At 46.4% G+C, this 24,173-nt stretch overlaps 2 protein-coding genes and 1 long non-coding RNA gene across 3 annotated transcripts; 2 read left to right on the top strand and 1 right to left on the bottom strand.

The window, feature by feature from the left end:
- LOC135807167 (uncharacterized) lies at nt 1–3,605 on the top strand. The gene is made up of 2 exons (XR_010551494.1): nt 1–434; nt 2,591–3,605. It is a non-coding gene; the product is annotated as an uncharacterized LOC135807167 (long non-coding RNA).
- Nucleotides 3,606–6,577: 2,972 nt separating this feature from the next.
- Nucleotides 6,578–10,506, top strand: LOC135806470 (uncharacterized). The gene has a single exon (XM_065320660.1). The coding sequence runs from the start codon at nt 6,784–6,786 to the stop codon at nt 10,024–10,026; it is 3,243 nt and encodes a 1,080-aa protein (XP_065176732.1). The 5' UTR covers nt 6,578–6,783; the 3' UTR covers nt 10,027–10,506.
- A 180-nt stretch (nt 10,507–10,686) lies between these two features.
- LOC135806473 (ubiquinone biosynthesis monooxygenase COQ6, mitochondrial-like) lies at nt 10,687–24,012 on the bottom strand. Its single transcript, XM_065320661.1, has 13 exons — nt 23,714–24,012; nt 20,389–20,535; nt 19,786–19,844; nt 19,271–19,519; nt 16,043–16,117; nt 15,662–15,769; nt 14,759–14,818; nt 13,786–13,893; nt 13,460–13,553; nt 12,861–12,984; nt 12,569–12,684; nt 12,104–12,270; nt 10,687–11,735 (listed from the first exon to the last, which is right to left on the bottom strand). Exons 1-13 carry the CDS (start codon nt 23,868–23,870, stop codon nt 11,706–11,708), a joined length of 1,494 nt encoding a protein of 497 aa, XP_065176733.1. The 5' UTR covers nt 23,871–24,012; the 3' UTR covers nt 10,687–11,705.
- Between the last annotated feature and the right edge of the window lie 161 nt (nt 24,013–24,173).

The following is a 24,173-nucleotide window of genomic DNA, read 5'->3' on the forward strand; positions in this document are numbered from 1 at the left end:
TTCAATTTGTCTTGAAACTTTCAACCTTGCTACTTAGCGGCTTCTGATCTGGTGCGCGTACTGCATAAAAAGTTGCGAATAATCATGAATTGGAAGAAATACTTGTGGGTTGATAGAGTGCAGTACATGTACTTGTTCAATGGTTTCTTCAGAGCGTGCCGAATCCCAGCCGCTAAAGACCCACAGAAGGCAAGAAGCTTGCGTTGCAAAGCTGCTGTCCCGCCTGACTGCGGAGAAAGAAGACTCGTTTATGGTTGTTCTACAGCCGCTGCTGACGTCCATCAGCTCTGTCCTGCTCCCAGCTGCAGATAGGCCTGGATTTCAATGAGTCGTGTCCCAACTCCGGTGTGAACGATTTCCCGACGTCAAGACGAAGTGGGGTCAAGTCATGGGTGTTGCAAGGAAGCTGTCACAAGATGATCCGGTATTGAACGGTAGGTTTTGTAAAGCTGCTCTAACATTTGGATCCTATAAATTATAACATTAAATTATTATTTGTATTCACGAAGCCATGCCCAAGACGTGCGACATAGCGTGCGTTCGTGTGTATGTGTGTGCGTGCGTGTGTGTATATTGTGTGCGTGTGCGCGCGCTTGTGTATGTCGTAAAATCCCGCCAGAGCACCCCTACCTCCGGAACCATTCGAGTAGATCCATTTGGGGAGGGGCGGATGGGCGAGTCTTGCTTGCCGCATTCAGTACTACATGAAAAAGTACTCACCCTAAGAAAACTGTGCGTGCGTCTCATACACCCAACAAAAGTCAAGAGCTGGGAGTCGTACAAACCCATCAAAACCCTAGGGTGTGTGCGATCTCTGGTCAAGAGGGTGGGAACTGTTGCGTACATTTCCAACCAGGTCGTAGATGCGTCTGCAGTACAGTACGACCTCACACTTCACATAGTCATACGAGGATACGACTCTATTGATAGATAAGATAACGTGCTTGTAGATCTCTGCCATGCCAAAGTTGCATTCAGTAGAGGTAGTAGTCTCTGTCAAACGTGTTTGCCATTGGCTCACGGCACTTGTAGCAGCTAATCGGACGATGCAAATGGACTCCCAGTCTAGGCCTCAGCGGCTAATGCTAGCATTAAAAGTAGCATTAAAGGCCTTTTTTGGAAACTAGCATTGCTCTAGCATTGCAAGCAGGTTTTATGGGGTAAAAAGCATTAAAAGGGGCCTGGGGGCTAAAAACCTTTCCAAGGCATACGCTGCAATGACCCATATGGTAATGTTTGCACCAATTATGGGGTCTGGGCCTCTTCTGGCACACAGCAAGTGCACAACAGGATTCAAGGGTACATATATGCCATACAGTAACAAAATGGGTACTCTTGGTCCGGCCACAGTCAAAATACCGTTACCGCTAGCGTTATCGTCTCAATGCTAAGGGTGCCTATTTGGAAGCGCCAAACCTACGCTACACACATGCCGTGATCCACGGCCACGCGACTTGGCATTCTTGCGTCACAAGGCACGTGATTTCACCGTGCATCTTGCAATAAGATTCAAAAACTGCGCTCAGGCCTTCAGTCACTTTTGCATCAACAGTCGCACAAAACATTATTGGTGGCGCAAGGAGAAGCTTGTCGTTTGGAGTGACAAGTGATCACCGCTGCTTTTCCTTGTCAGAGTCAACACTACACTTTGTTCTGCGGCCTTGGGAGTAGTGTTGGAGTAGAAATTGCTGAGGAGACGTCGCGGAGGGGCGAGCTTTCCTGCGCAGGTATGACTTTGGCCGTATTTCAGCATGGTCGAGTGGAAAAATTCAAAAAAGTTTATTTCAAGAAAACCCCAAAGGGTGCACCCTTAGCAAGCCTCAACACTGACAGACCACCTGGAAGTGGAGCTCGTGCTCCAGTACAACCGCGGTCGGCTCGGCCATGAGCTGTGAGTTCCCAAGCTGTAATGGGACACGAAGATAGTTGCCAGACATTGTCCACCGTGTATCGACTACTAGTATCACATTTCTATCTTTAATTTACCATGGTGCCCTGTTTCATCTGATCGTGTCTACAATGAAATTAGACACAAGACCATCCGAAAAATTATTTCTGTACACCATTTTCTTTCCTTTTTATTGGTGCTGAAACTAGCATTAATGCTGCAAACGAGCACTCAACCTAGCATTAGCAACCAAAATAACTAGCATTGCCAAAAGCATTTTTGCCCAAAAAAACTAGCATTAGCCGCTGAGGCCTATCCCAGTCCACATTAGCTGGTTCTGGATATGCCTTCGAAAATATACCATGGCACGCACTTTCCACTGTTGTTACATAAGGCCGGACGTGTGTTGTCCTGAGCTTGCCACGATACTTTCCGATCTGTCCATCTCCTCTCTTTGTTAAGTTGAAATTATTTGAAGAGCTGATGGCTGGTAACTTGCTGGTCAGCTGGTAAGAATACGTTTGCAAGTGTTGCTGCTGATTTGCACATTGAATTGCCGGAGTGACGTGGCCTTGAGTAGTCTTCCCCAGCAATGAACTGAAGAGTAGCATTTCTTTCTCTGTTATCAAGCAGTATGCATTATTTGTAACAGTAATTACTTGTCTGTGTCATGTGGATGCATTGTCTTATTTCCTTTTTCAGGCTACAGCACAACCAAGAGAACGAAATGTACGTCGCAATCAAGCTATGTCGTTGCCATCTTCTATGTGCCATGCGTTACCTGATGTGCCAGCCTGCCATGTCGGATACCGCTAACCATGCATCGACTAGGCGCCAGGCGCGAACTGATGGTGGTGGTGGTGGTGGTGGTGGTGAGAAGGAGAGCTCTGTGCCAGAATAACTTTGCAGTTTAGAGAGCGTGTCTGGGCAGGTGTGTATTTCCCCCATATTGCCAGGTGTGTATTTACCACCATATGAACCAACCATCAGTGCAGTTGCAGTGGAGTCTTCAACTTCATTCTCCCAAGTCAAGCTCCTTGTGAAGACATCTAAGAAGAAGATTGCCTGATGATTCCAGCCGGGACGAAAGGTACGTCGCAATCAAGCTATGTTGTTGCTGTGTCATCTGCTATGCGCCATACGCTACCTGATGTACCAGCCTGCTATGTCGGACACCACTCACCCTGCATCGACTAGGCGCCAGACGCGAACTGATGATGGTGGTGGTGGCGGGAAGGAGAGCTCTGTGCCAGAATAACTTTTCAGTTTAGAGAGCGTGTGTAGGCAGGTGTGTATTTACCGCCGTATGAATCAACCACAGTACGATCAGCTGACGTTATAACTTATAAGGATGATCTCGTGCAGCGATATTATGATATTTGTTAAGTCTTTTCTAAGGACTCTCCCCTGCAGCGTTTTCTTTCCACTCGGTTCTCTTCTTTTCATCGCTCAGCTTGCACTTGCAATGCTTATACATACTGATCAATCCCGTTCAATTTTCCGTACATTTTTCTCAAAATCCATAGCGCGGACGAAGTAGTGATTTTCCGTACAAATATGGAAAATACGGAAGGTTGATAGCACTGTGTTGAGGCAGCTATTGTTGACTTTACATTATTTGGAATTAATTCTGTCGTATTTGCACACATTCCTGAGTGCATTGTATTACTATAAGCATCCAATGTGTGTTATCTGTGCGAGCTTCTAACCTTGTGAACATTCACCGAAGGTTCGGTTGGTGGCGCAAAAGATCTTCCGGGATGGCTCTTGCGGGCTCTCAGCCCTGCGTTCACTGCATAAAACTTGGCAGAACAGTTCAAGTTTCAATTTAGGCCATTTCCTCACTCTGTGACTCCCAATATTTCACATGTGCAATGATTATAAGTATTGTACATCACTGGGACAGCGCCACTTTGTTAGCCGATGTTAGTCCTGAAGAAAAATTGACTTCATTGCCCTAAAGGTGAGAAGAAATTGGGACTATTTGTGAAGGAAAACTTTGGAAAATGTAATTTCGAATAAAAGTCATTTCGTTTATCTGGATAGGTCCAATATTTCACAAATGTGCAATAATATAAGTATTGTAGATCACTGGGACAGGGCAACTTGGTCTGTCGAAGTTAGTCACGAGGAAAAAAATTACTTCATTGCCCTAAAGGTGAGAACAAATTGGGACTATTTGTGAAGGAAAACTTTGAAAAATGTAATTTCGAATATAAGTCATTTCGTTTATCTGGATAGGTCCAATATTTCACAAATGTGCAATATAAGTATTGTAGATCACTGGGACAGGGCAACTTGGTCGGTCGAAGTTAGTCACGAGGAAAAAAATTACTTCATTGCCCTAAAGGTGAGAAAATATTGAGGCAATTTGTAAAGAAAGGATTACCTCATCTTAGGTGGTCAAAGTGCCTCAGAGTTCGAGTGGCAGTGCAAAGCCAGTGAGTAAGCCAGTGAACAAGACCCTTTATTAGTGAACTCCTCAGCGATGGCCACAGATGGCTGTATTTCGGCAATGGAGATCGAAAGTCTGACCACAATTGTTCAGCTAAAGGACGAAGACGACGATTTCTCGCTATGTAGATCTACGGATTTCCCGCGCGCTATGACCTATGTACGGACTTGTCCCACACCGAGCAGGTCGTAATATTTTGAATCGTTGAGTCGATCATGGTTGTGCACAAGTGATGCGCGTGTCGCCTCCCGGGTCTATACGACTCCCTGGTGCATGTACGTTGCGGTGGTGCAGTTTGGTGCGCGGGTGTATTACTATTACGACTCCCTGACCCTGTATTGAGGCTGTAACTGGTAGACCCGTCTACACACACACACACACTGTAGTCTGTACTAGTACTAGTTGTGTGCATGTCATCTGCACATGCATGATGCACATACAAACACACCCGTCGTCGTTCTATGACTATGAGTATGATACATGTACTCGTGTCGTCGGGAAAATCCCCGTCTTCAGTCGTGTTCAGAAGGGGAAACTGCTAAAAAAAGTGCCAATCACGTGTTGACACGTTTACCATGGTTCACCCAGCCTAAGATTTGGAGGGACTCAAGTCAAAGATCAAGCCAGTGAAGGCTGAAGTCCTCGTTGATAATGATCTTCAGCCTCTGCTGGATCACTAAACAACATGTCGGACGCACCATCACTACACTCAGTCTCAGGTCTCAGTCCCAGATACTTCAGCTGCGGGGAAGTACAGTCATGTAATAGTTAGTTCATCCATCGCTACCAGTGCTACTGTAACTAGTGTAAGGATATCGTGGGTGGGTGCAAGCTGTCATCCGTACTCCTACTAGTCCTAGATCCTCCTAGCCTGAGTCCTGGACTCCTGGTCATGTCGAGTTGGCTGAAATGAAGTCAGTGTTGTGACCCTGGCTCAGCCTCAGGTAACTGGTTGGGGCGGACTGAGTCACCCACTGACTAGTGACTCAGTCAGCAGTTGTGGATCGCCAACGCTGTGGATAGCCCACCGCCCTACCTATGTCCTTGTACTGATGTAGCTCCAGCTAGCACGCCGTGAGTCAGAACTGCTTCAGCAGCTGCCTGAGCTTTGGCCTGAAAGGCTGAATATTTCGAATCTGAAGCGACCTGTCATGTTCGCCCTGGCCTGCCATGCCAGGGGCAGAACACTCCTATTATAGTCCTAATCCTATCCGCGATCGATCCGTGAGCTGAGCGGTTCTGAAAAAACTACGGTCTTGGCTTTGTTGCAAGACTACAAAATAAAAATGTAATGCTAGCTAGCGCCTACATCATGTACATAGTGTACAGGTGTAGAGGGGACGGTTTCAAATAGGACACAGGTTGCAAACCGGAACGGACTCAATATTCACTTTCTCTCTTGGTATTTTGATTAGAAAACATATGTCACAGTGAGACTACGATGTGTTATACTCCGAGGCAAAATTTCATGGCTCTGCGATGACCAGAAGCGCCATATCAAGCAGGTGAGTTTTTGACGTGTTGCTTCGCGAATTCGCACTAGTGCACTGCGACTTGAGTTTTACGACTTTCGTCGAAAAATCAACTTCTTGTCGCAGGTAAACAGCGGCTCGCCTCTCGCCAATAAAGCACCGCATACCAATCAAAACTAATGGAAGCACACACAAGGCTTATTGTTACTCTGTACTGGCCGTCGTGGAGCGATAGCAATTACCTAATTATTTCAGACCCAGAGTGAATTTGACGTGCACTCTAAAACGTGTCCGGTTTGGAGCCACCTCTGATTTGAACTTTTTTGAAGCGAAAAATTGGGCAACCTGGAGGCAACACAAAGGTGTGGCTCAGTTCGACTGACTCTGGCCCCAGAGCAAACTTCAACATGCCAGTTTCCTTCCGCAAACATATTTCGAGTGAAAAATCAACGCTGATGATGGGCTTGGGTCTATAAATTTGGCTGTCAAAGCGTCCCGGTACAGGTATGCCGTATGGAGCCGTCCCCTGGCCTAGGCCCTAGCCCTCTACATCATGTAGCGCGCGCCTTCGAATCATCCCTATGACAACAGAAATGGCGATCGCAGAGCGTGGGGAAGCGTACACATCGATCAAACACATGAACATAATCTCGCTTGTGTCACACAGACTGTGTGTGCCCACAACAAAAAAGCCGAACAACAACTTTCCGAAGTACGGCAATGCTGTATCGCAACCTGTGACAGTAAGCTCAGCGACTACGTGGCAGTGTCACCAGGTCACTGTCTAGCTGTCCAAATATTCCTCGTCGACTACTTCAACTACCCCACTAGCACTGTCTTTTCGCCTCCGAATGAGCACGCACTCATACTCAGTGCATCGTCTCTGTTCTGCTCAAATTGGTGTAAAATGAAACTTGTGTAGCATAATCAAACCTGGTGGTGCCTGTGCTCATCAACAGAAATTTATCATGAAGCGTAGCAAGGGAAGCTCTAAAGATTCTCCTCAGGCGAAGCCAACTTCGGCAACAAATTCCGGTAAATCCGATGGAGCGACTTCGGGAGGATCACTGATAAAAATTCTATTCGTATTGGGCACAGTTGTGGCCATCGTAAGTGTTGGTGTATACGTATGGCAGGCGCCAAAAGCAGCTGGCAAGCAATCACCACTGCCCTCAGAACCACCAGTTAAACACCCGGAAGAAGAGCACCACGTTGTGAACAAACGTAACGATTATGCAGCTGAGATCAATGAGGAGGAAACCAGTCAAAGGCAGCAGCAACAGCAACAACAGCATGAGACCGAGAGGAAACTAGAGCAAGAAAGTGCTGAGGATTCGACTGATGCTGAAAATGTTGCTGTGGATGAGCAACCCGCTTCACAAGTTGATACTGAGGAGGTTGACGAAACACTGTTGCCGTCAGAGCCACCAGCCGAACAGCCGACTATATCCGATGCCGTAGCACAGTCAGATCCCGAAGAAAATAACGCACAGGACAAACATCAAGATCATGACAAAAGTGCCGATTTTCCAAGCTCTGATGACAGTCGTGCACAGGACGAGAACAAGCAACCTCCAACTGAGGAACAGCACGTTAGCCAAGAACAAGTACCACGAGAGCAGGAACAAGCACCAGAGGAGGCGCACGCAGGGAGTGAACCAGTACAACACAATGCTGAGCCGCATGAGCAACAACAATCTCATTCTCAAGTCGATGATGAAGAAGGTAACAGACACGCAGATTCAGACAACAGTCGTGAGCAAACAGAGCAGCAACAGCCAGAGCTAGCACAGCAGCAAGGCGACCTGGAACCGGAGCAGACACAAGAGCATCAAGCTGGCAAAGCAGCACAGGAAGAGAGTGAATCAGAGTTACCACACCCGCAACAACAACAACAGCAACAAGAAAAGGAGATGCCTGAGGATGAGCCGGCTGAGCAGGATGCAGACACCATTGTGCAAGCGGAGCAATTGAAGGAGGTAGCGCAGACAGGAGAACAACAGCAGCAATCGGATCAGCAACAGGAGCAGCCAGTGCAGCAGCAGGAACAGCAGGAAACACAACAGCAAGAAGACCGAGGATCACCTGATGGCACGACAGCTACATCACCCGAGTCAGATAGCTCTTCAGCGCCTCCGCCGCTCTCAGCAGACGATGCGAAACGGGAAGCCGCAATCAAGCAGCTAAGTAAGGAAGCCAACTTGACATGTGATCAGTGGATGGAGAAGGCACGCAAGATGATGATTCAGGGCCAGGCAAACTATGCAGCGGCATTAGACACTCTGGCAATGTGTGTGTTCCAGGAACCAAAGAATGCAGCGGCCACATGGAATATGGCTGTACTCCTGGTCAAGATGAACAGAACAGCAGAAGCTCTGGTCCAAATGGAGAACGCCATTGCTTCCGATCCGAAGAACAAAGAATTCCGTCAAGGTGCTGGAACGCTACTATTCAGCATGAAAGTGTATCCACAAGCTACCAAAGCATTGGAAACTTATTTGGAACTAAATCTCTACACCGAAAGTTGGCCGACAATGATGGAAGATATCTACTGGCAACGCGAGGATGAGCTTGTCTTTCTGAAGGAGGCCGATGACTACGACACAATGCTCTTGTCCATGTCCAAACTGTTGCGCTGTTACCTGGAGACGCGCGCTCTGCGCAAGGCCGATCGCATGTACCAGATCCTGATCACGCTATACGAGCATGACCATGACATGATGGAGAACTTTGCAACGTTCTCATTCGGCCTGGGTAACATGTGGAATGGTGTGCGCTTCATGAAGACCTATATGGAACATCAGTTCTATCACAACAAGATGGGAACTATTCAAGAAGCATACGACGTCATGACAGCACATATGCTTCGCTTAGCAACAAGTGGATTTGATGCTAACATTGTCAATCTTGCACGCAGTCTTCTTCTTGCTGGTACCAATGCATTGGAAATGATCCGGGAAGCGTGTGGCTCCGACTTGCTTCCAGGATTCAATGAGCAAACGCATACCATCTATGAATCTGATCTTGTGGATACACTGGGTGCGTGTATTCTTGACCAACGTCTAGCCGGCGCACTGCTACAGGCTGGTGCTTCAAAGGTGGCCAACAATATCTTTGGCTGGAGCAGCTTGCTGCATGGTGTACACCTGGGCCATGCCGGTGCGCTCAAGTCCATGATTGATGAAGGCCTGGATGTGTCGCATCGCACTCTGCTCGGCATGACGTCACTGCACGTTGCAGCATTGCGTGGCCACTCCAACATTGTACCGCAGATCCTGAGCGCTGGTGTCAAGGTGTCAGAGAAAGACGAGTATGGACGGACGGCGATGGACTACGTCTGTGAATTGCGCTATGCTGCAAGTGAGTTCTCAGCTTCCTTGAATGTTCCACTTCCTGCTGACTGTCCCACACCAGTTTTAAAAACTGGATCCAGTCCTTTACAGGCAGCGGGAGGAGAGTGGCTCGACACGTATCGTGAGGTACCACAGACACTGCTGACTGATTCATGTGACATTGACTCCATCCCCGCTGATACAACTGGAGATGAATTCTTCCGCAACTACCTCTCGCTCCAGAAGCCCGTTATAATTCGACACGGACTAAGCAATTGGGCTGAGTTGAAGAGAAAGCTACAACGCCGGGCTGTTGATCGGGAATATGGCTCACTGTTGTTCAAGCGCTCGACTGTTCCGTACGCGGACACGTTTGGGTTGGAACACAGCGTGTCTTCTCTTCACGATTACCTCGGCTATCTCAGCCAGCTTGCAGAGAATGAGAAAGATGGCAACAATGCTCAGAATGCAGAGTACATCTTCACGTCCCTTGCTCCAGACCATCCCATGCGCCCACTGTTCAAAGAGCCGGATGCATTGGATCCGAATGCCACTCACATCAGTACACAGTCAGTCCAGTTCTACGTCGGGCCAGCGTTGACCGGCGCTCCGCCTCACTTCCACAACTTTGCATGGAACGGGCTGGTTTATGGTGCCAAGCGCTGGTTCATCTTCCCACCACAGAAGTCGCTCTACAGCAAGCAGCCGGTTCTGGATTGGTACAAGACCTATACACACGGATCAACACTAGAATGCACACAACACGCTGGCGATGTTCTGTTTGTACCTGCACTCTGGGCACACGCCGTCATCAACTTGAAGGAGAGTGTAGGCTTCGCCTCTGAATTTATCTACGGCGCCGCAGAGTTTTCTATTTGAAGGCTGGACCTTCATGCGAGTCTTGTTGCACGCTGTTTATTGGTGTGCCAGCAAATCATGGCGTGCACATCAAGCAATAGCTAGTGCAGCTTGTCTCACCAAGCAGTGCTGCTGAATACAAGCCTTGCATTATTCTATTTGTCAGGCCCTACTTGTTTCTGCTGATATATCCCCGAATGCAAAATACAGCTGGTTTTTATCATGGATATGAAGTTTATGCGTAAAATTAGATTAGTACAAGTAGCACATAGTGCTATCTGTAGTAGCATCTAGGCTGAAAAGCTGTTGACATTTAGCATTGTTGATTATCTCTTGTTTTAGGCGGTCTTAGAAGTTTGCTGTTTGTTGGTACTAGCTGGCTAGCTGGCTTAAATTGCGCTTCCAACACTTCATTTTTATTTTTCGTACTTCAACTGTTCAAGTACCTAACCCACATTGTACAGTGGCTGTTTTCCATGCAAGACAAAGTTTTTAACCATTTCTGCACTGCCGTAATGGAAGCATGCTGTGTGAGTCCCTCAGTGTCTCATAAAAAGAGAATTCCCAAAGACTTAATGGGGAACACCCCGGTGCCTGCCAGGAAGATAGCTATGAACACATTAGGAATTCTGCACACAACATACATGTGAGCAGAACCGCCAATGGAGCAGGGTCAATCGGTAGTGTACATGTACTGTAAAAGCCATATTTATAACGAAGTGCTAATTCTAACGAGTTAACGAGGAGAAATCCGTCGTTAAAAAATATTTAGAAATCGTTATACAGAAATCGATACAATACTGTTGCTATTGAGCGTTGAGAATGAGTGAGAATCGTTACCTTTGGCACACATAAAGCAGCCAATTTTAAGAAATCAGTATATATGCACCCCGTTCGAATAATGGCTTTTACAGTACTAAAACTTCGAAGTAGTTGCATAGATCAGTTGAGGTTTTATCTCGAAAAATGTATACTTGAATAGAAATCTAGAAAAAAATCCCATCTACATGACTGTACAGACATGGGCGGGGTGAAACGACATCGAACAATGGTCATAGGGTGCATTATATACCTGCAAACGACTGCAGCCGCATATTTCTTACAGAGAAGCGTCATTAAAAAGCCTGTGTGTAAAGAGGCTGTGGTGGTACATACCTGTACTGAGGAGATCACTGAGCACATATCAGTACATCAAGGTAAACAGTAAACACCTGCCAGGTACTTCAAGCACATGCCTGGTACACGAATGTCGACAAGTGTCCAAATGTGAAGCTTGGCTACATCTAAAAACTAGGGTCTACCATAAAGTTTGACATGACTGTGTTCATCTAGAGTTTGGCCCGGAAATATTCCACCTTGGCAATCACGCACTCATGCAAGTTCAACCGGCTAATTCTCTCTGTAACTTCGATCCACGGCAAGCACCAACAGGCTAGCAGCAATAATGGAATGAGGCAGATTGTAACGGGGCTATTCTAGCTAAGTCAAGTTTGACAACGTTGTGAACGAGGACAGCAGTGACTGCCTAAGACGAGGTCAATCCTACAGGAGATGTCTGACATCACTGCTAGCAGAAAGCAGACAATGGTACTTGGTACTTGCGTCTCCTGACCATCGTCCCCGACTCTCTCACATCCATGGTACTGGCAGAGAGCCAGTACTAGTAGTACTGTAAAGCGTAGTGTTGCCGGGGGAAAACATTACTTCATAGCATGGGCCATGATTTCCGCCTACAGGAAAGGAGAGACGTGAAAGTGTGTGCACACATGCACATACACACACGCATACACACGCACACAAACATGCACATACACACGCACACAAACATGCACATACACACACACACCACAAACATACACGCATGGGTATGCGCCGTGAACACATGGATGAGTGCATGCACATATGCACAAAGTCAAGGCACGTTACTATAATTGTCAGTCAAACCTGCAGTCCATTACAGTAAACAAGACAGTATTGCAAAGTTCACTCACACAGATTCTGAGAATATGCATGCGAGTCACAGAAAATCAAAAAATAACTGCAGTGCAATGCAGTACTAACCACTTCCAGTATTGTACAGGGCACATGGCAAGATTACCTTGATAGGATATGCAGCATCAGTAAGCTGCAGACCGATAGAGCGTAGCAGTTCTACAGGCAAAGCTGATGTGCCGTAGAGATGTTTGAGACCGTGAACTGCGCCCATTACTGGCAACACATGCCATAGTCGCTTACTCTCATAATCCTCTAGATGGCGCAAAGACCCTTTTGTTGTAGCAGCAGTAGCAGCAGCAACAAAACAACAGAGGAAGCAATATGTGGAATGAGGAACATTCAGCTACATGGTAACTGTTGCCAAATCGACAGGATAAGTGCCATGCATGCAGTGTCGTTTCTCTGGGTAAAGAAAGTTTTATGCATGGTGCTAAAGACAAGTTTACTCTGAAGATACATGTGTGGCATGAACCACATCCCTGTGATTGACGTCAAGGCCAACTCCAGAAGGGAAAGACAGAAAAAAGGTAGCATGCCGTCAAATACCGTATATTCACAACAAACTTACCGACGTCTTGACCTTCGCAAACAGCCGAGACCATTGCGTCCGTCAGTTCACGTGCATCACCGTAGCCCAAGTTGACTCCCTGACCGGCCAACGGGTGTACGCGATGAGCTGCATCACTAAACATATGCAAGCAACACAAAGTACAACAGGCTCAAGACAGCACAACTTGCACAGTACAGCGATCTTACACCTCTCAGCCTAAGAAGTACACCAATCACAGAGACGCACTGTACTTGTACTTGTGTATACATATCCATTGCAATATCTACGACCACTCCGAAAAGGAACATACCCCACAAGTGCGACTCTTTTGTCGACATAGTCCTTGGCATGGCAGATGGACAACGGGAAGAATCCACGACTGCCCTGGTCCAGCTCTGTTACATGCGGGCAGCTTACAGCCTCTGAAGGAACATCTAGCATGTGAGCAGAGTCAGAAGAAGTACCAGTGACATACTCGCACAACCATATGAACTGCATGCACCATGAACTCATGTGGAGATTCATAGAGCTTTCCAGTCCAAACTCGTTGACATGCATGCCCAGTGCACACACTTTTACCACACTGGACTTGATACACGCAAAGCATGAAGCTACTCCAAAGCAAGTGGTAGTGGTTAGTGCTTTGCATCGCCAATGCCAATGTCCATCCAGTTGAACTAATGGATAACAGAGTTATGCCGCGGAAGTTTGTTCCAACATGCGCAAATAACGGATGCTCTTGAGAGTCTGAGGGAGTGAGGTATCATATCGAAAGGGTCACATATTGTCACATGTGTTGATTCCAATGTGAAGTCCAGCAATTCACACAGAACACCACTTCTCTCCCCCCCCCCCCCACCTTCCCCAACCCCGCTGCCGCAACCACCACCAACATTCTGCATGCCTCACCATGTGTCGGGTAAGCAGACCGATATGCTGACAAGACATTCTTCACGGCATTGTTGCAAACATTCACCAAAGGGCTTTGGGCAAAATTCACTTCCTGCACACATAGAACAAACACAAATGTTTCTTTTTACAGAATACAACACTCCTGTACAAGTATTCATTGGTTTGAGGGGAAGATGCAAACGGGAAATGGATATGCTGTGGTATAATGGTGCAAATCCTGAACAATTTCAGCACAATTGCAGTGAATTGCAGGCCTAGTATAGTGCCTACTTGTATGATGAACAATCTACAAAACTAGCTAATAGTTGACCGCAACAACTTACGAATGCCGAGTTGATGCTGTGAAGGAACCTATCTTCATCCAGTTCGCACAGTTCCTTGGCATGTTCGGGAGTCGTTGTCCACACAAGCGATGCCATTGAGTCTGTCAACTATTGAAAAATCAATAGTCAATAGGGAGTACACAAACATACTATGTTATCGTATTACTTGCAACACAATCGTGATGTTGGTGATACATTTACAGTATGGAGGTTTGGCACGACAAATTTCGCATTCGAGTTTGCAAACATTTTTGGTTCCCAAACTGGAACACAAACTATCGCAGTTTTCATTCCGGAAAGCAGCCGGAACACACATTAATCACGGATTCGTGCTTGCACAGTCATAGTTTTCCTACGTCATTGGACTGTCTGTATAACTGCAGGATCTGCTAAAGTCAGGCGAGTGCGAATCCTATCTGTTACATGACATTGTAATCCTCTCCAAAACGTGAATTTAGGCACTTAGTTCGACTTTGCAAACACAAACCTTGTCAAGCTTGACCTCCGCAGAATCGAGAGTAAGTGTTTCTATTTCATCCTTGAGCTACAGGTTGAATGTAACTCTGAGCTCCATACCAACAAGAAATCACCACACAACTGTGGTCAAAAGAATCTACGGGAGGATTAATCCGAATTAGAATCGCAGCCGATGACAAAACTCTCATCGTCACGTGGGACATACCGCAATAAAGATGAATCCACACAAACAGAGAGATGAGTATGTTATCCTGTGACTTGTGCATGACATGCAGTAAAGCAGTACATGCACTCACTATGACAGTAAATATCAGGTGAGATACACCGAGGTAGGAATTGTCAACACCCATGCTCTCTCCAGTCCCGAGGGGATTCGTCTTATCCGAGTACTACTGTACACAACCATGACAGTACACATGTACATACTTGTACTGGTATCGTAAACAATGAGTGAAAAGCTACAAGTAGCTGCATTGTATGGGCAGAGTAGACTTACCGGTAACAGTGCAATGGGACCGTACGGCAAGAAACGCTGAAAAGCAGTTGCTTGGTCATTCTGAGAGCAACACCAAAACATGACGAAGCAAGCCATCGTACATGAATACTTCAAGCCTGCAGTGATCAAGACATTAGTTCCTCTTACCTAACAAAACCAACGAACGCTTGTTCCTACCTAATATCTGGACAGCACTACTAAGTTACACCCTACACTGTGCTGCGAAATGACCTCTCACACCAAGGGATCTCCAAATCAAATATGAAAATACGTTCCTATTGAACGAAAGGTCAAAACTTGATATCTAAGATTTTTTCACAAATGAAACATTATACTTCTTATAAAAGATCTACAGTCAAACCTCGTTAGGACGAACACTGATAAGGCGAACTTTCCATTAGTACGAACTAGGGCCAATCCTATGGTTGGCCAGGCATCAATTCAAGTCAAAAATTATTCGTTTACGACGAACTTCTGTACAGCGAACTTTCGCGAAGACGAACTATTTTCATTACCTGCTTCTGGCTTATGCTAAGAATAAAATTCTTCCCGTGTACCACAGCATGAACCTTCACGTAAATACAGTCCATATGATATGCATATCGATTTTTTGTCAGATCTGGATAAGAAGAACTCCCGATAAGACAAACAAATTTGTTCAGTACCTTGAAGTTCGTCCTAATGAGGTTTGACTGTGAATACCATGAAACGGAGGACAAAAGCAGCATTCCCGACTTTGTATGGGGAGAACTGAGAAGAATGGCACATCATCCAGGACCGTGATGCAGACGAAGAAAAGACCTGTGTCCAAGAATTCCCACCCTGCTTCAGGACAAGGGTTACGCACCATGCAAGCAATTGTTGTGGTGCACATGATGTAAAACTATTACTACAGGTACACACCTCCTCCCATTTCAGAGTAGCAACAACAGCTGACTGTTGATAGCTGAGCGAAACAGTCTCGATATTGACCGATGAGCGGATCAAGGAGTTGGGTCCATCAGCGCCAACCTTGCACAAATACAAAAGAGGGGAACACAATGAACCTAAAAGTACAAGTCTTCTCTTCCAGCAAAGGGTGTGGGCAGCAGAGCTCATTGTCAAAACAACACGTCCCAGAATACATGTGGTAAAACCACCCTCCCCTCTGCAAACGTCGTGCTACATCTGTTGGAAGGTGCGAGAGGACAAGACCCTACATTTCTCCATGCAGCAAAACTAGAAACAATAGCGGCAGCAGCAATACCACTGGTAGCAGTGGTAAGATTGGCATTGACAGCTCACCAATAGTCGGCAGTGCAATACTGTGCCATCGTCCAATGTCACAGTCGACCAAGGTGATGCTGGTGGGTTCACTTCCTGTCAGCAAGAATTATAAAAAATACACCAATGAGCTTTCAATGAAAGAGAGAATACTAGTACACAATATACAAAAAGCGTTATGCTTGCAAAATAACTCAACAGCCTATACCAACAGTGGAGGAGCACAACTACTATGCCATTATAATACTCTCCCCTTCTTCCATCATACCCCACCTAACGCAATCTCGTGCATTCAATATTAAAAATACGGAAAACATGTACAAGTAAAGTCTGTATCGGCTATAGCGTACCCTTTAGTCTGTATCGGCTATAGCGTACCCTTTTGATTTCCGTGATTTTATCACTATAACCGATGTATCACTATTATGCGATACGATCGATTTTTGATTATTATTTTTCGATCGACACATGAAAGGCAAGGAAATACTTCCAGCATGGCGTTTTGACAAAATTAATGAGCATGCTGCGTAGTTGACAGTGCCCGCATTTCCATAAAAAAATTCTGTTACGTACATGTACATGTACATGTGTCACTATAAAAATAAGCCATCACGAACAGCCAGGTTGACGAGATCATCCACCAGCACGATAGAGAGTGGCAGCATCATTCCTGCGACTTTGTGGATCAGCTAGCCCGATGTGAGAGAGCATCTGCTGCCAAGTCCTCCAAGAAAGCTAGTGCTGCCTCTTTCGCTGCTCTCCAAGAAGCTGCGGACCGCCCCTTGGCCCGTTGTATGGATGAGCTGTCCCGCAAAGGCCCCTCTTCCTGGCTCACTGCTCTTCCTCTCAAGGAATATGGGTTCCACCTCTCGAAGCAGGAGTTCAGGGACGCCTTGCATTGCGGTATGACTGGCCTCTCCTCGATGTCCCCACGAAGTGTGCCTGCGGAGTTCTGTTCTCCACGGCTCATGCCAGGTGTTGCCCCCAGGGTGGCTTCGCTACAATCCGCCATAACGAAGTCCGTGACATGGCAGGGGAGCTACTCACGGAGGTCTGCCACGCAGTGGCAGTCGAGCCTCAGCTAGCCCCACTCTCTGGAGAGGTGTTTACGGCTGCATCGGCAAACACCGCCGAGGATGCCCGCGCTGATATCCGTGCCCGTGGCTTCTGGACCCGAGCACAGGATGCTTTCTTTGACGTACGCGTCTTCCATCCTGATGCGGCGTCCTACTCGGCCCAACCACTGGATGCCCTATTGCTTCAGCACGAGCGCCAGAAGAAGCTGCAGTACGGAGAGCGACTCCTCAATGTGGATCGTGGCACATTCAGCCCGCGGGTGTTGCCAACTTCTGGTGTTGCCTCCCCTGAATGTGAAAGGTTCCTTAAGCGCCTCTGTGGCTTGCTTGCCAGGGCTGATTCCAGCATGCCCTGTGCACACCATGTTGCATATGTGCGCTGCAGGCTGTCTTTCGCGCTGCTCGGGTCCGCTGTCATGTGTGTCCGTGGGTCTCGGTCGGCATACCAGCGTCCGGCTAACGAGCTCAGGGAGCTGGAGGTGGTTGAAAGCCGGATCTACAACCAGTTGTGTTTTAGTGTAAAACTCTCGCCACTCCGGAGACATATTTTCCCGACACCTATCATACAAAAAAACTATAAAAATAAGCAACGTGAAGAAAGTAAAAAAATAGGGCCTTTGATATTATTGCTACATGTATTTTAAAGTTATCACTATAGCCGATAATAATATAGTGTTATGCATGTTTTGATTCTTTGTTGCCATCATAATATCCGATATAATATCATTACATCCGATAATATTGGTTATTTGAAACTCGGGTATTGAGCCAATAATAAAAGTAGAAAGGAAAAGGACATATGGAAACGAGTTAAGAGTAACTCTCCACCACTGTAACTAGATACTATATACAGTCAGAAAGTGCAACAACTAGGCACAAAACTGACAGAGTACTGAGACATTTGACGTCCTGACACCTAGCTTCAACACATCTCCGTAGCGCTAACCGACAGCCTTCCAACTTGGAAGGTTCAAGGTTATGGAAAGACCAAAGAGGGGAAGGCAAGCGCAACGAAAACGAGCACAAGCTACAGTCCCAACGGAACAAAGAATGTCGATTGTCACTGGACGATGACGAGACCAGTAGGCGATTTGACAAAGCGGTCTAACTACAATTCGAAGCAGCAAAGCAGCACACCACCCAACTTGGTCATCGTCCAGTGACAATCGACATTCTTTGTTCCGTTGGGACTGTAGCTTGTGCTCGTTTTCGTTGCGCTTGCCTTCCCCTCTTTGGTCTTTCCATAACCTTGAACCTTCCAAGTTGGAAGGCTGTCGGTTAGCGCTACGGAGATGTGTTGAAGCTAGGTGTCAGGACGTCGAATGTCTCAGTACTCTGTCAGTTTTGTGCCTAGTTGTTGCACTTTCTGACTGTATATAGTATCTAGTTACAGTGGTGGAGAGTTACTCTTAACTCGTTTCCATATGTCCTTTTCCTTTCTACTAATATTGGTTATAGTGATATTTTTACTGGATAAAATACGTTTTGCTTTTGATATTTCGTACCAATATCACTGTAGCCGATCACTCTATAGCCGATACAGACTGTATGTACAGTCGTAGACATACTTCCTCTTACACAAACCAATATGTATTGCACAATTCATTGCTGGCTCCACCAGGTCAATTACGAATTTTGTAGGCCTCTTGTTACCAACAATACACATCATACAATAGATAGTATCTGTACCCTTCCCCCTAGACAATGGCACTATGTGACCAGTGATGCATAACTGCCATTGTTCTTTGCTGCCATTCATAATTTGCTTGCTAGAGCTGCAGATGGACTTCAACCTCTTATACTGTAAAAGCCATTATTCTAACGAGCCGCAATTATAACGATTTCCTAAAATTGACCGGTTTACGTGTACCAAAGGCAACCATTCTCACTCATTCTCAACGCTCACTAGCAACCGTATACGTATCGATTTCTGTAGAATGTTTTCAGAAATATAAGGCTTTTTACAGTGTGCATCTGTCTTTCAGTTTCTCAGTTCAGCTTTAGTCTTTGATTCAGCCTAGTTTTCTCTTCGGTTCAGTCATTCTTTCAGTCTAAGTTCTGTGCTACCAAGTCTTCCTGAGAGAAATCCAGTTTGCCTTGTCATTCGGTCACGTACTACAGCGTACATGCAAGTAGACAGAGAAGACACTCTTACACTATCACTGTAACCCACCTCATCAGTGCTGGTTGCTGTTGCTGGCTCCTGTGGTAAGCTGGCTGTCTTGACACGAACACCAGTTTTCAAAGTGATATTAGATGAGTTGCGTTCCTCCAGTACCTCGTTCAGAGCAGCATGTACCAACCAGTTCTCAGTGACAACTCCCATTATTGGTGAAGAGTGAAGGTGATATCCAGGAATGGATAAAGGATCAACTGACGATGCATCAAACGTAATCATTGATCCACGCACACGCTCCCACACCTAACAACATGGCACAAACACAAACACACACATTTAGATGGAAAGTGTATGTGCAAGTACACTGAACAGGCCAACCAAGAACAAAACAACTCCAGAGGAAATACATGTACGTACACGCACTACAGTCCATTGTACAGCCCCCAATCACATACTAAAGCAGACTTGTTAGACTCATTGGATTAAAAGAATGTGGTAAAGACAGCAATAATGGGCCATGTGCAACCTAAAAATCACGTCACTGTCAGCAGCACTACATACGTACTCACATGCATTTTGGAAAATGACTGCGAACGGAGTTGCTCTATCTTCGGCCATGCTCCGAGATCTTGGCACAGACAGTATCAACAGATCATATGAGAGCAAAGTGAGAAGACTAACGTGGGCTGTCACTCTTAGTGTGGGCTATCAGCATTGCGAGAATAGTAGTCGAAATAGGTAGCTACATGTACTCAAGCACAGATCTGTGTAGTGAACATAACAATGTGCTCTCACTTAGTCTTAACTCCCCACCATACATGTATTGTGCTCTCCGGCCGACCGTATTACTCCCCGTTGCTGCTCACCCTCCCGACTATTAAATATGCTCCTTGTGTTCAAAAGTAGTTATTTCACAGGCACATTACGACTATTGTGATTCAGCTACGGAACACCATTACTGGCCTGAGCAATGTACCAAACCTCCGCAGACCTAGCAAGGGCATACCAGGATGAAGTAGGAAAGCAACCATGTGCAATGCAAGCAGCAATGGACTACTACTGAAGCTACAGTTCAAAGTGGAGCTAGAAACATTGCAATGTTCCGAAAAGGTATTACATGTCATTTCAACTGAATACATAGAATGCACCGCGCATGGGGAGCCACTCCTTACCACTAAGAAAAGAAACACTACCAGGTGTCAATGCACTAACTCGATTACTGATCTTCGGTGTGTCACTTTCGCCCGTAGGCATCCGTGGGAGATTGGGACTGGATTCCAGCAAGAGAACATTCCGCGATGCGAGCTCTTCTCGACTGCCTGCACATCAAGAAAGCAATAAATAGAACACAACTGCTCTACTTAACACACAGTTTTGCTTGTCAGTTTCATAATATCATATCTACTTGAAGTACAAGATCACGTAAGAAGTACTACAAACTAGGCCTGTGCACATGTACTTGGGTACCCGTGTTGCCCGACGACCTCACAGGTTGTCGGGTAAGAAAATCGCTGAAATACATAATCCTACATAGTTACGAGGGCATGACGCTCTGATCAGGCCCGAGGTCTGTGAGTGATCTTGCCCGCGACGCCCAAGGGACGTACGCCGGACGCAACTGTGTAGGATTGCGCTTCAGACAAGGTCCACATCACAAACAACTTTACTCGGTCCGGACAAGCTTGGTTTTATTTCAGTTTCGAAATGAAAAGCAAAATGTTTGATGCTGTTTATTGTAGAGTAAAATTCAAATTGAAAACGGCTCCGGAGAAGTTATTTCCCGATTCAAAATTGAGCTGTGCATTTCGCTGGACTGGAGCAGCTGCAGATTCCAACAGCGCTTCTAGAGCGAGGAGCTCTGCTAGTGACAAGCTTGCGAGAAGTTCGCCAACATCAACATCGCCGATGGCCCTCCAGACTGAAGCAGGCTGGCTGGGCAGTGACACAGTGGATGAGACAGTAGTACTGCTGGTTGACTGCGAAATACATGTATATGGCACGGCTGGCAGAGATACCATGCTGCACACTGGATCAGCTACAGGTAGAAGTGAAGGCACAGACAGCAGTGCGAGGTGAGTCAGTCGGCAGGTCACTGAATAGGTCAAGCAGATCTCGACCGAACTGAGAGCTCGGCACGAGTTCCGTTGTTGCAGCAGGCTGTGCACGTTCACCATGACGGTAGTGCTGCAATGTGGCGTTCCTGGTCCTCCGTTGGACGGCGGTAGCTGATCAAAGACTGGGCGTTCCTGGTCCTCCGTTGGACGGCGGTAGCTGATCAAAGACTGAGCGTTCCTGTGCCCAGTGATGGCCATGATATGTCGTTCAGGGACATTCTCCGCGTTCAGGCGACTCATGGTGAATGCCCTCAGGCAATGGTTGGCATACGTCTTTGACGTTCCGGCATCTTTGGAGATCGTCTTCATAATCTCACCCAGCGTGTTTGCCCAATTGGTGCCTTTGTAAACAAATACTCTTCACGAGGTGAATACTGTGCTTTCGGTCGTTGGAATAGACGGTCACACTCAGGGTGCAGTCGACTGATCAGTCTCTGCACCGAAAAGACTTGAGTCGGGTTTTGAATACGGCCTGCTGGTGTGGCAATGGCGCCCAGCTGGTGGTTTTTCTGGGCAAACTCAGTACCCAGCCTGATATATTCTTCTCCATCGCCGTCTTTGAGGAAGACGAGATCTTGCTTCCACATGTTACTTTGCAATTCTCTGCAGCGAATGCCAAAATGCATGTTGCATGTTGATGTTAAGCCAAACTTGCTGTGTTAGACACTTGGCATCTTTCTAAGTGTTGAAGAGATAGTTGATATTGTTCATGTCTGTCTCTGTTATGACATCCTTGTGGGCAATCGGGCTCATCCTTCTCTCTTTAGCTTTTTGATCATTCCGGCGAAACTCAGAGTCTTTGAAAGTGTCGAAATCTCTTCTTAGGTCATTCAAATGCCTTTGTATAGCTGCACGGAATCCCTTATACGAGCTGTACTGGTATGTTTCGGCCTTTTGCGTCCTCCTTCCGACGTAGCACTTAAAAAAGCATATGGCACAGTTCATCTTTGGTGCACGTTTTCAGGTCCAACACCATACTCGATTTCTTCACGAATGTGTCCAAAGCCGCAACCCAGTTTTTCGTAGTGTCCTTCGCGCTCTTTGGCATGCGACCAGCAATCACAGCGTCTACATCGGCATCGGTCACAGAAGCAAAACGTTTCGGGGCAGGTTCAGCCATTTTTGGACAAGAAACACTAGATGAACGAAGGATCTGAGTCACGGGGAGACATTACATGACTAAACTACTCTCACTGACTGAATAAACGAAAGACAACCAAAAAAACAAACCAGAACGGGAAAAAGCAGTATCTTATGCAACACCGGAACTAAAGTAAGTAAACCACTCCACCGCAGGGTGCGCCAGTCCGCCAAAGTACAAAGGTCAAAGGTCATGAATAGCATGAAAGAAACTTGTCGGAGATGTTGACCAAGGCAAGGACTTCGAAAAATGGTAAGTGCACATGTGCGGCGCAATGTTGTATGGCTGCTGTTCTTGACTGGATATGCGATCAAGATCGACTGATCTGGCCGGTTTATCCTGGCCGTTCATTGGCTGTCACCTGGCAACAAGCACGTGCCATGCTTGAAATACTTGATCTGGTACTATGCACAAGCATGTACATGTGCTTACATGTGCACCTTTGTGTTTGATTTCTGCCATAACCTTGGTTCTATCAGACCAATTCGGACAATCCTGTGCTCATTGGAGAGAGGGTTGCAATGAACTCCAACTTACACAAAGGTTGCATTTCGTTCATGGTACAAGCAAGAGTACATAACCCCCCAGAGTGCACAACTTCACTTTATCAGATCTGGGACGGCGAAATCTGTGTTGCACGTCATAATAGGACATCATAAGAAGGGGAAGTGTGGACCGTGGTGCACCGCGTCGATGGAATGAGGCAAGTCCGACCCAAAAAATGGTGTTAGTACACCGCGGATTACGCCGTCCCACAACCCCATCCCAGTTGTGCACTCTGGGGGATTATGTACTCTTGGCACAAGGCATACAAAGAGACCTTGGTGTATCTATAGAAATACTACCTGATAGGATGCCTATGTTACCCGTAGAAATACTAGTGCCCGAACCCGATGCCCGAAGAAAACTCTTCTCAATACAGGCCTATCATAGACACATGCATCAACTCCAGGCAAAGATGAGAAGTAATTGAACAGTGCATGTTGCTCAGCAGGAATGAATGGACACCGGCCTGCTAATGCTTGAATGCGCATTTGTCGCCAAAGCAGTGGGTGAAATCACTGAAATGGATTCGCTCTTGGTGTGCATCATGGTGTGTAATCATGCACAATGATGTTTGGACACCAAAGCAAAATATTCCATTGCTCTGCTGGTCCTTTGACAATAACTCTATCCCAAGAATTGTATTTTTATTTCCAGGAGCAACTGGTCGCATTTCCACTTTCACGAATAAGCACTAACCTATAGCACACGCCAAAGCTGTTCCTACCATCCCACCACCAGCAATAATGACATCAAACGGATTATCCAGGCTTCCCAGGCTAGCAGAGGGAGATGAACTGGTCCATCTTCCAGGACATTGCAGACGTGGCAAACCACGTACAACTGTCCTCAGCATATTGGCTCAGCAGCAAAATAAAGGCAGACTACGATGAAGTACGTAAATTGAAGACACACATTAATTTACTTCCGTACAGAAAATGCCATTCAGACTCTGTAGTTGCAAGAAACCGACAACACCAACAAATGCTTCTTTTCAACCCAGAAATACTCTGGCGTTGTTTTATCACATCTTGAAAATTCGAAGCGTCCCATATACCCATGTCCTACCGCCGTACCATGTCTATGACAACAACGTGCTGATGACTCATAGGACGGTGAATATGACGCAACCAATGAGTACTTGAAGAAAGACGGATAT

Source organism: Sycon ciliatum, chromosome 1 (genome assembly GCF_964019385.1).
Source record: "Sycon ciliatum chromosome 1, ocSycCili1.1, whole genome shotgun sequence".
NCBI classification, from domain to species: domain Eukaryota; kingdom Metazoa; phylum Porifera; class Calcarea; order Leucosolenida; family Sycettidae; genus Sycon; species Sycon ciliatum.

Coding starts and splice junctions, on each gene's coding strand:
- LOC135806470 (XM_065320660.1), top strand. CDS start 6,784: ATGAAGCGTAGCAAGGGAAGCTCTAAAGATTCTCCTCAGGCGAAGCCA.
- LOC135806473 (XM_065320661.1), bottom strand. CDS start 23,870: ATGCTGAGGACAGTTGTACGTGGTTTGCCACGTCTGCAATGTCCTGGA. Junction 19,845..20,388: donor TAGTGTTTCTTTTCTTAGTG/GTAAGGAGTGGC, acceptor GTCTGTGCCAAG/ATCTCGGAGCATGGCCGAAG. Junction 19,520..19,785: donor AGTCATTTTCCAAAATGCAT/GTGAGTACGTAT, acceptor CCATGTTGTTAG/GTGTGGGAGCGTGTGCGTGG.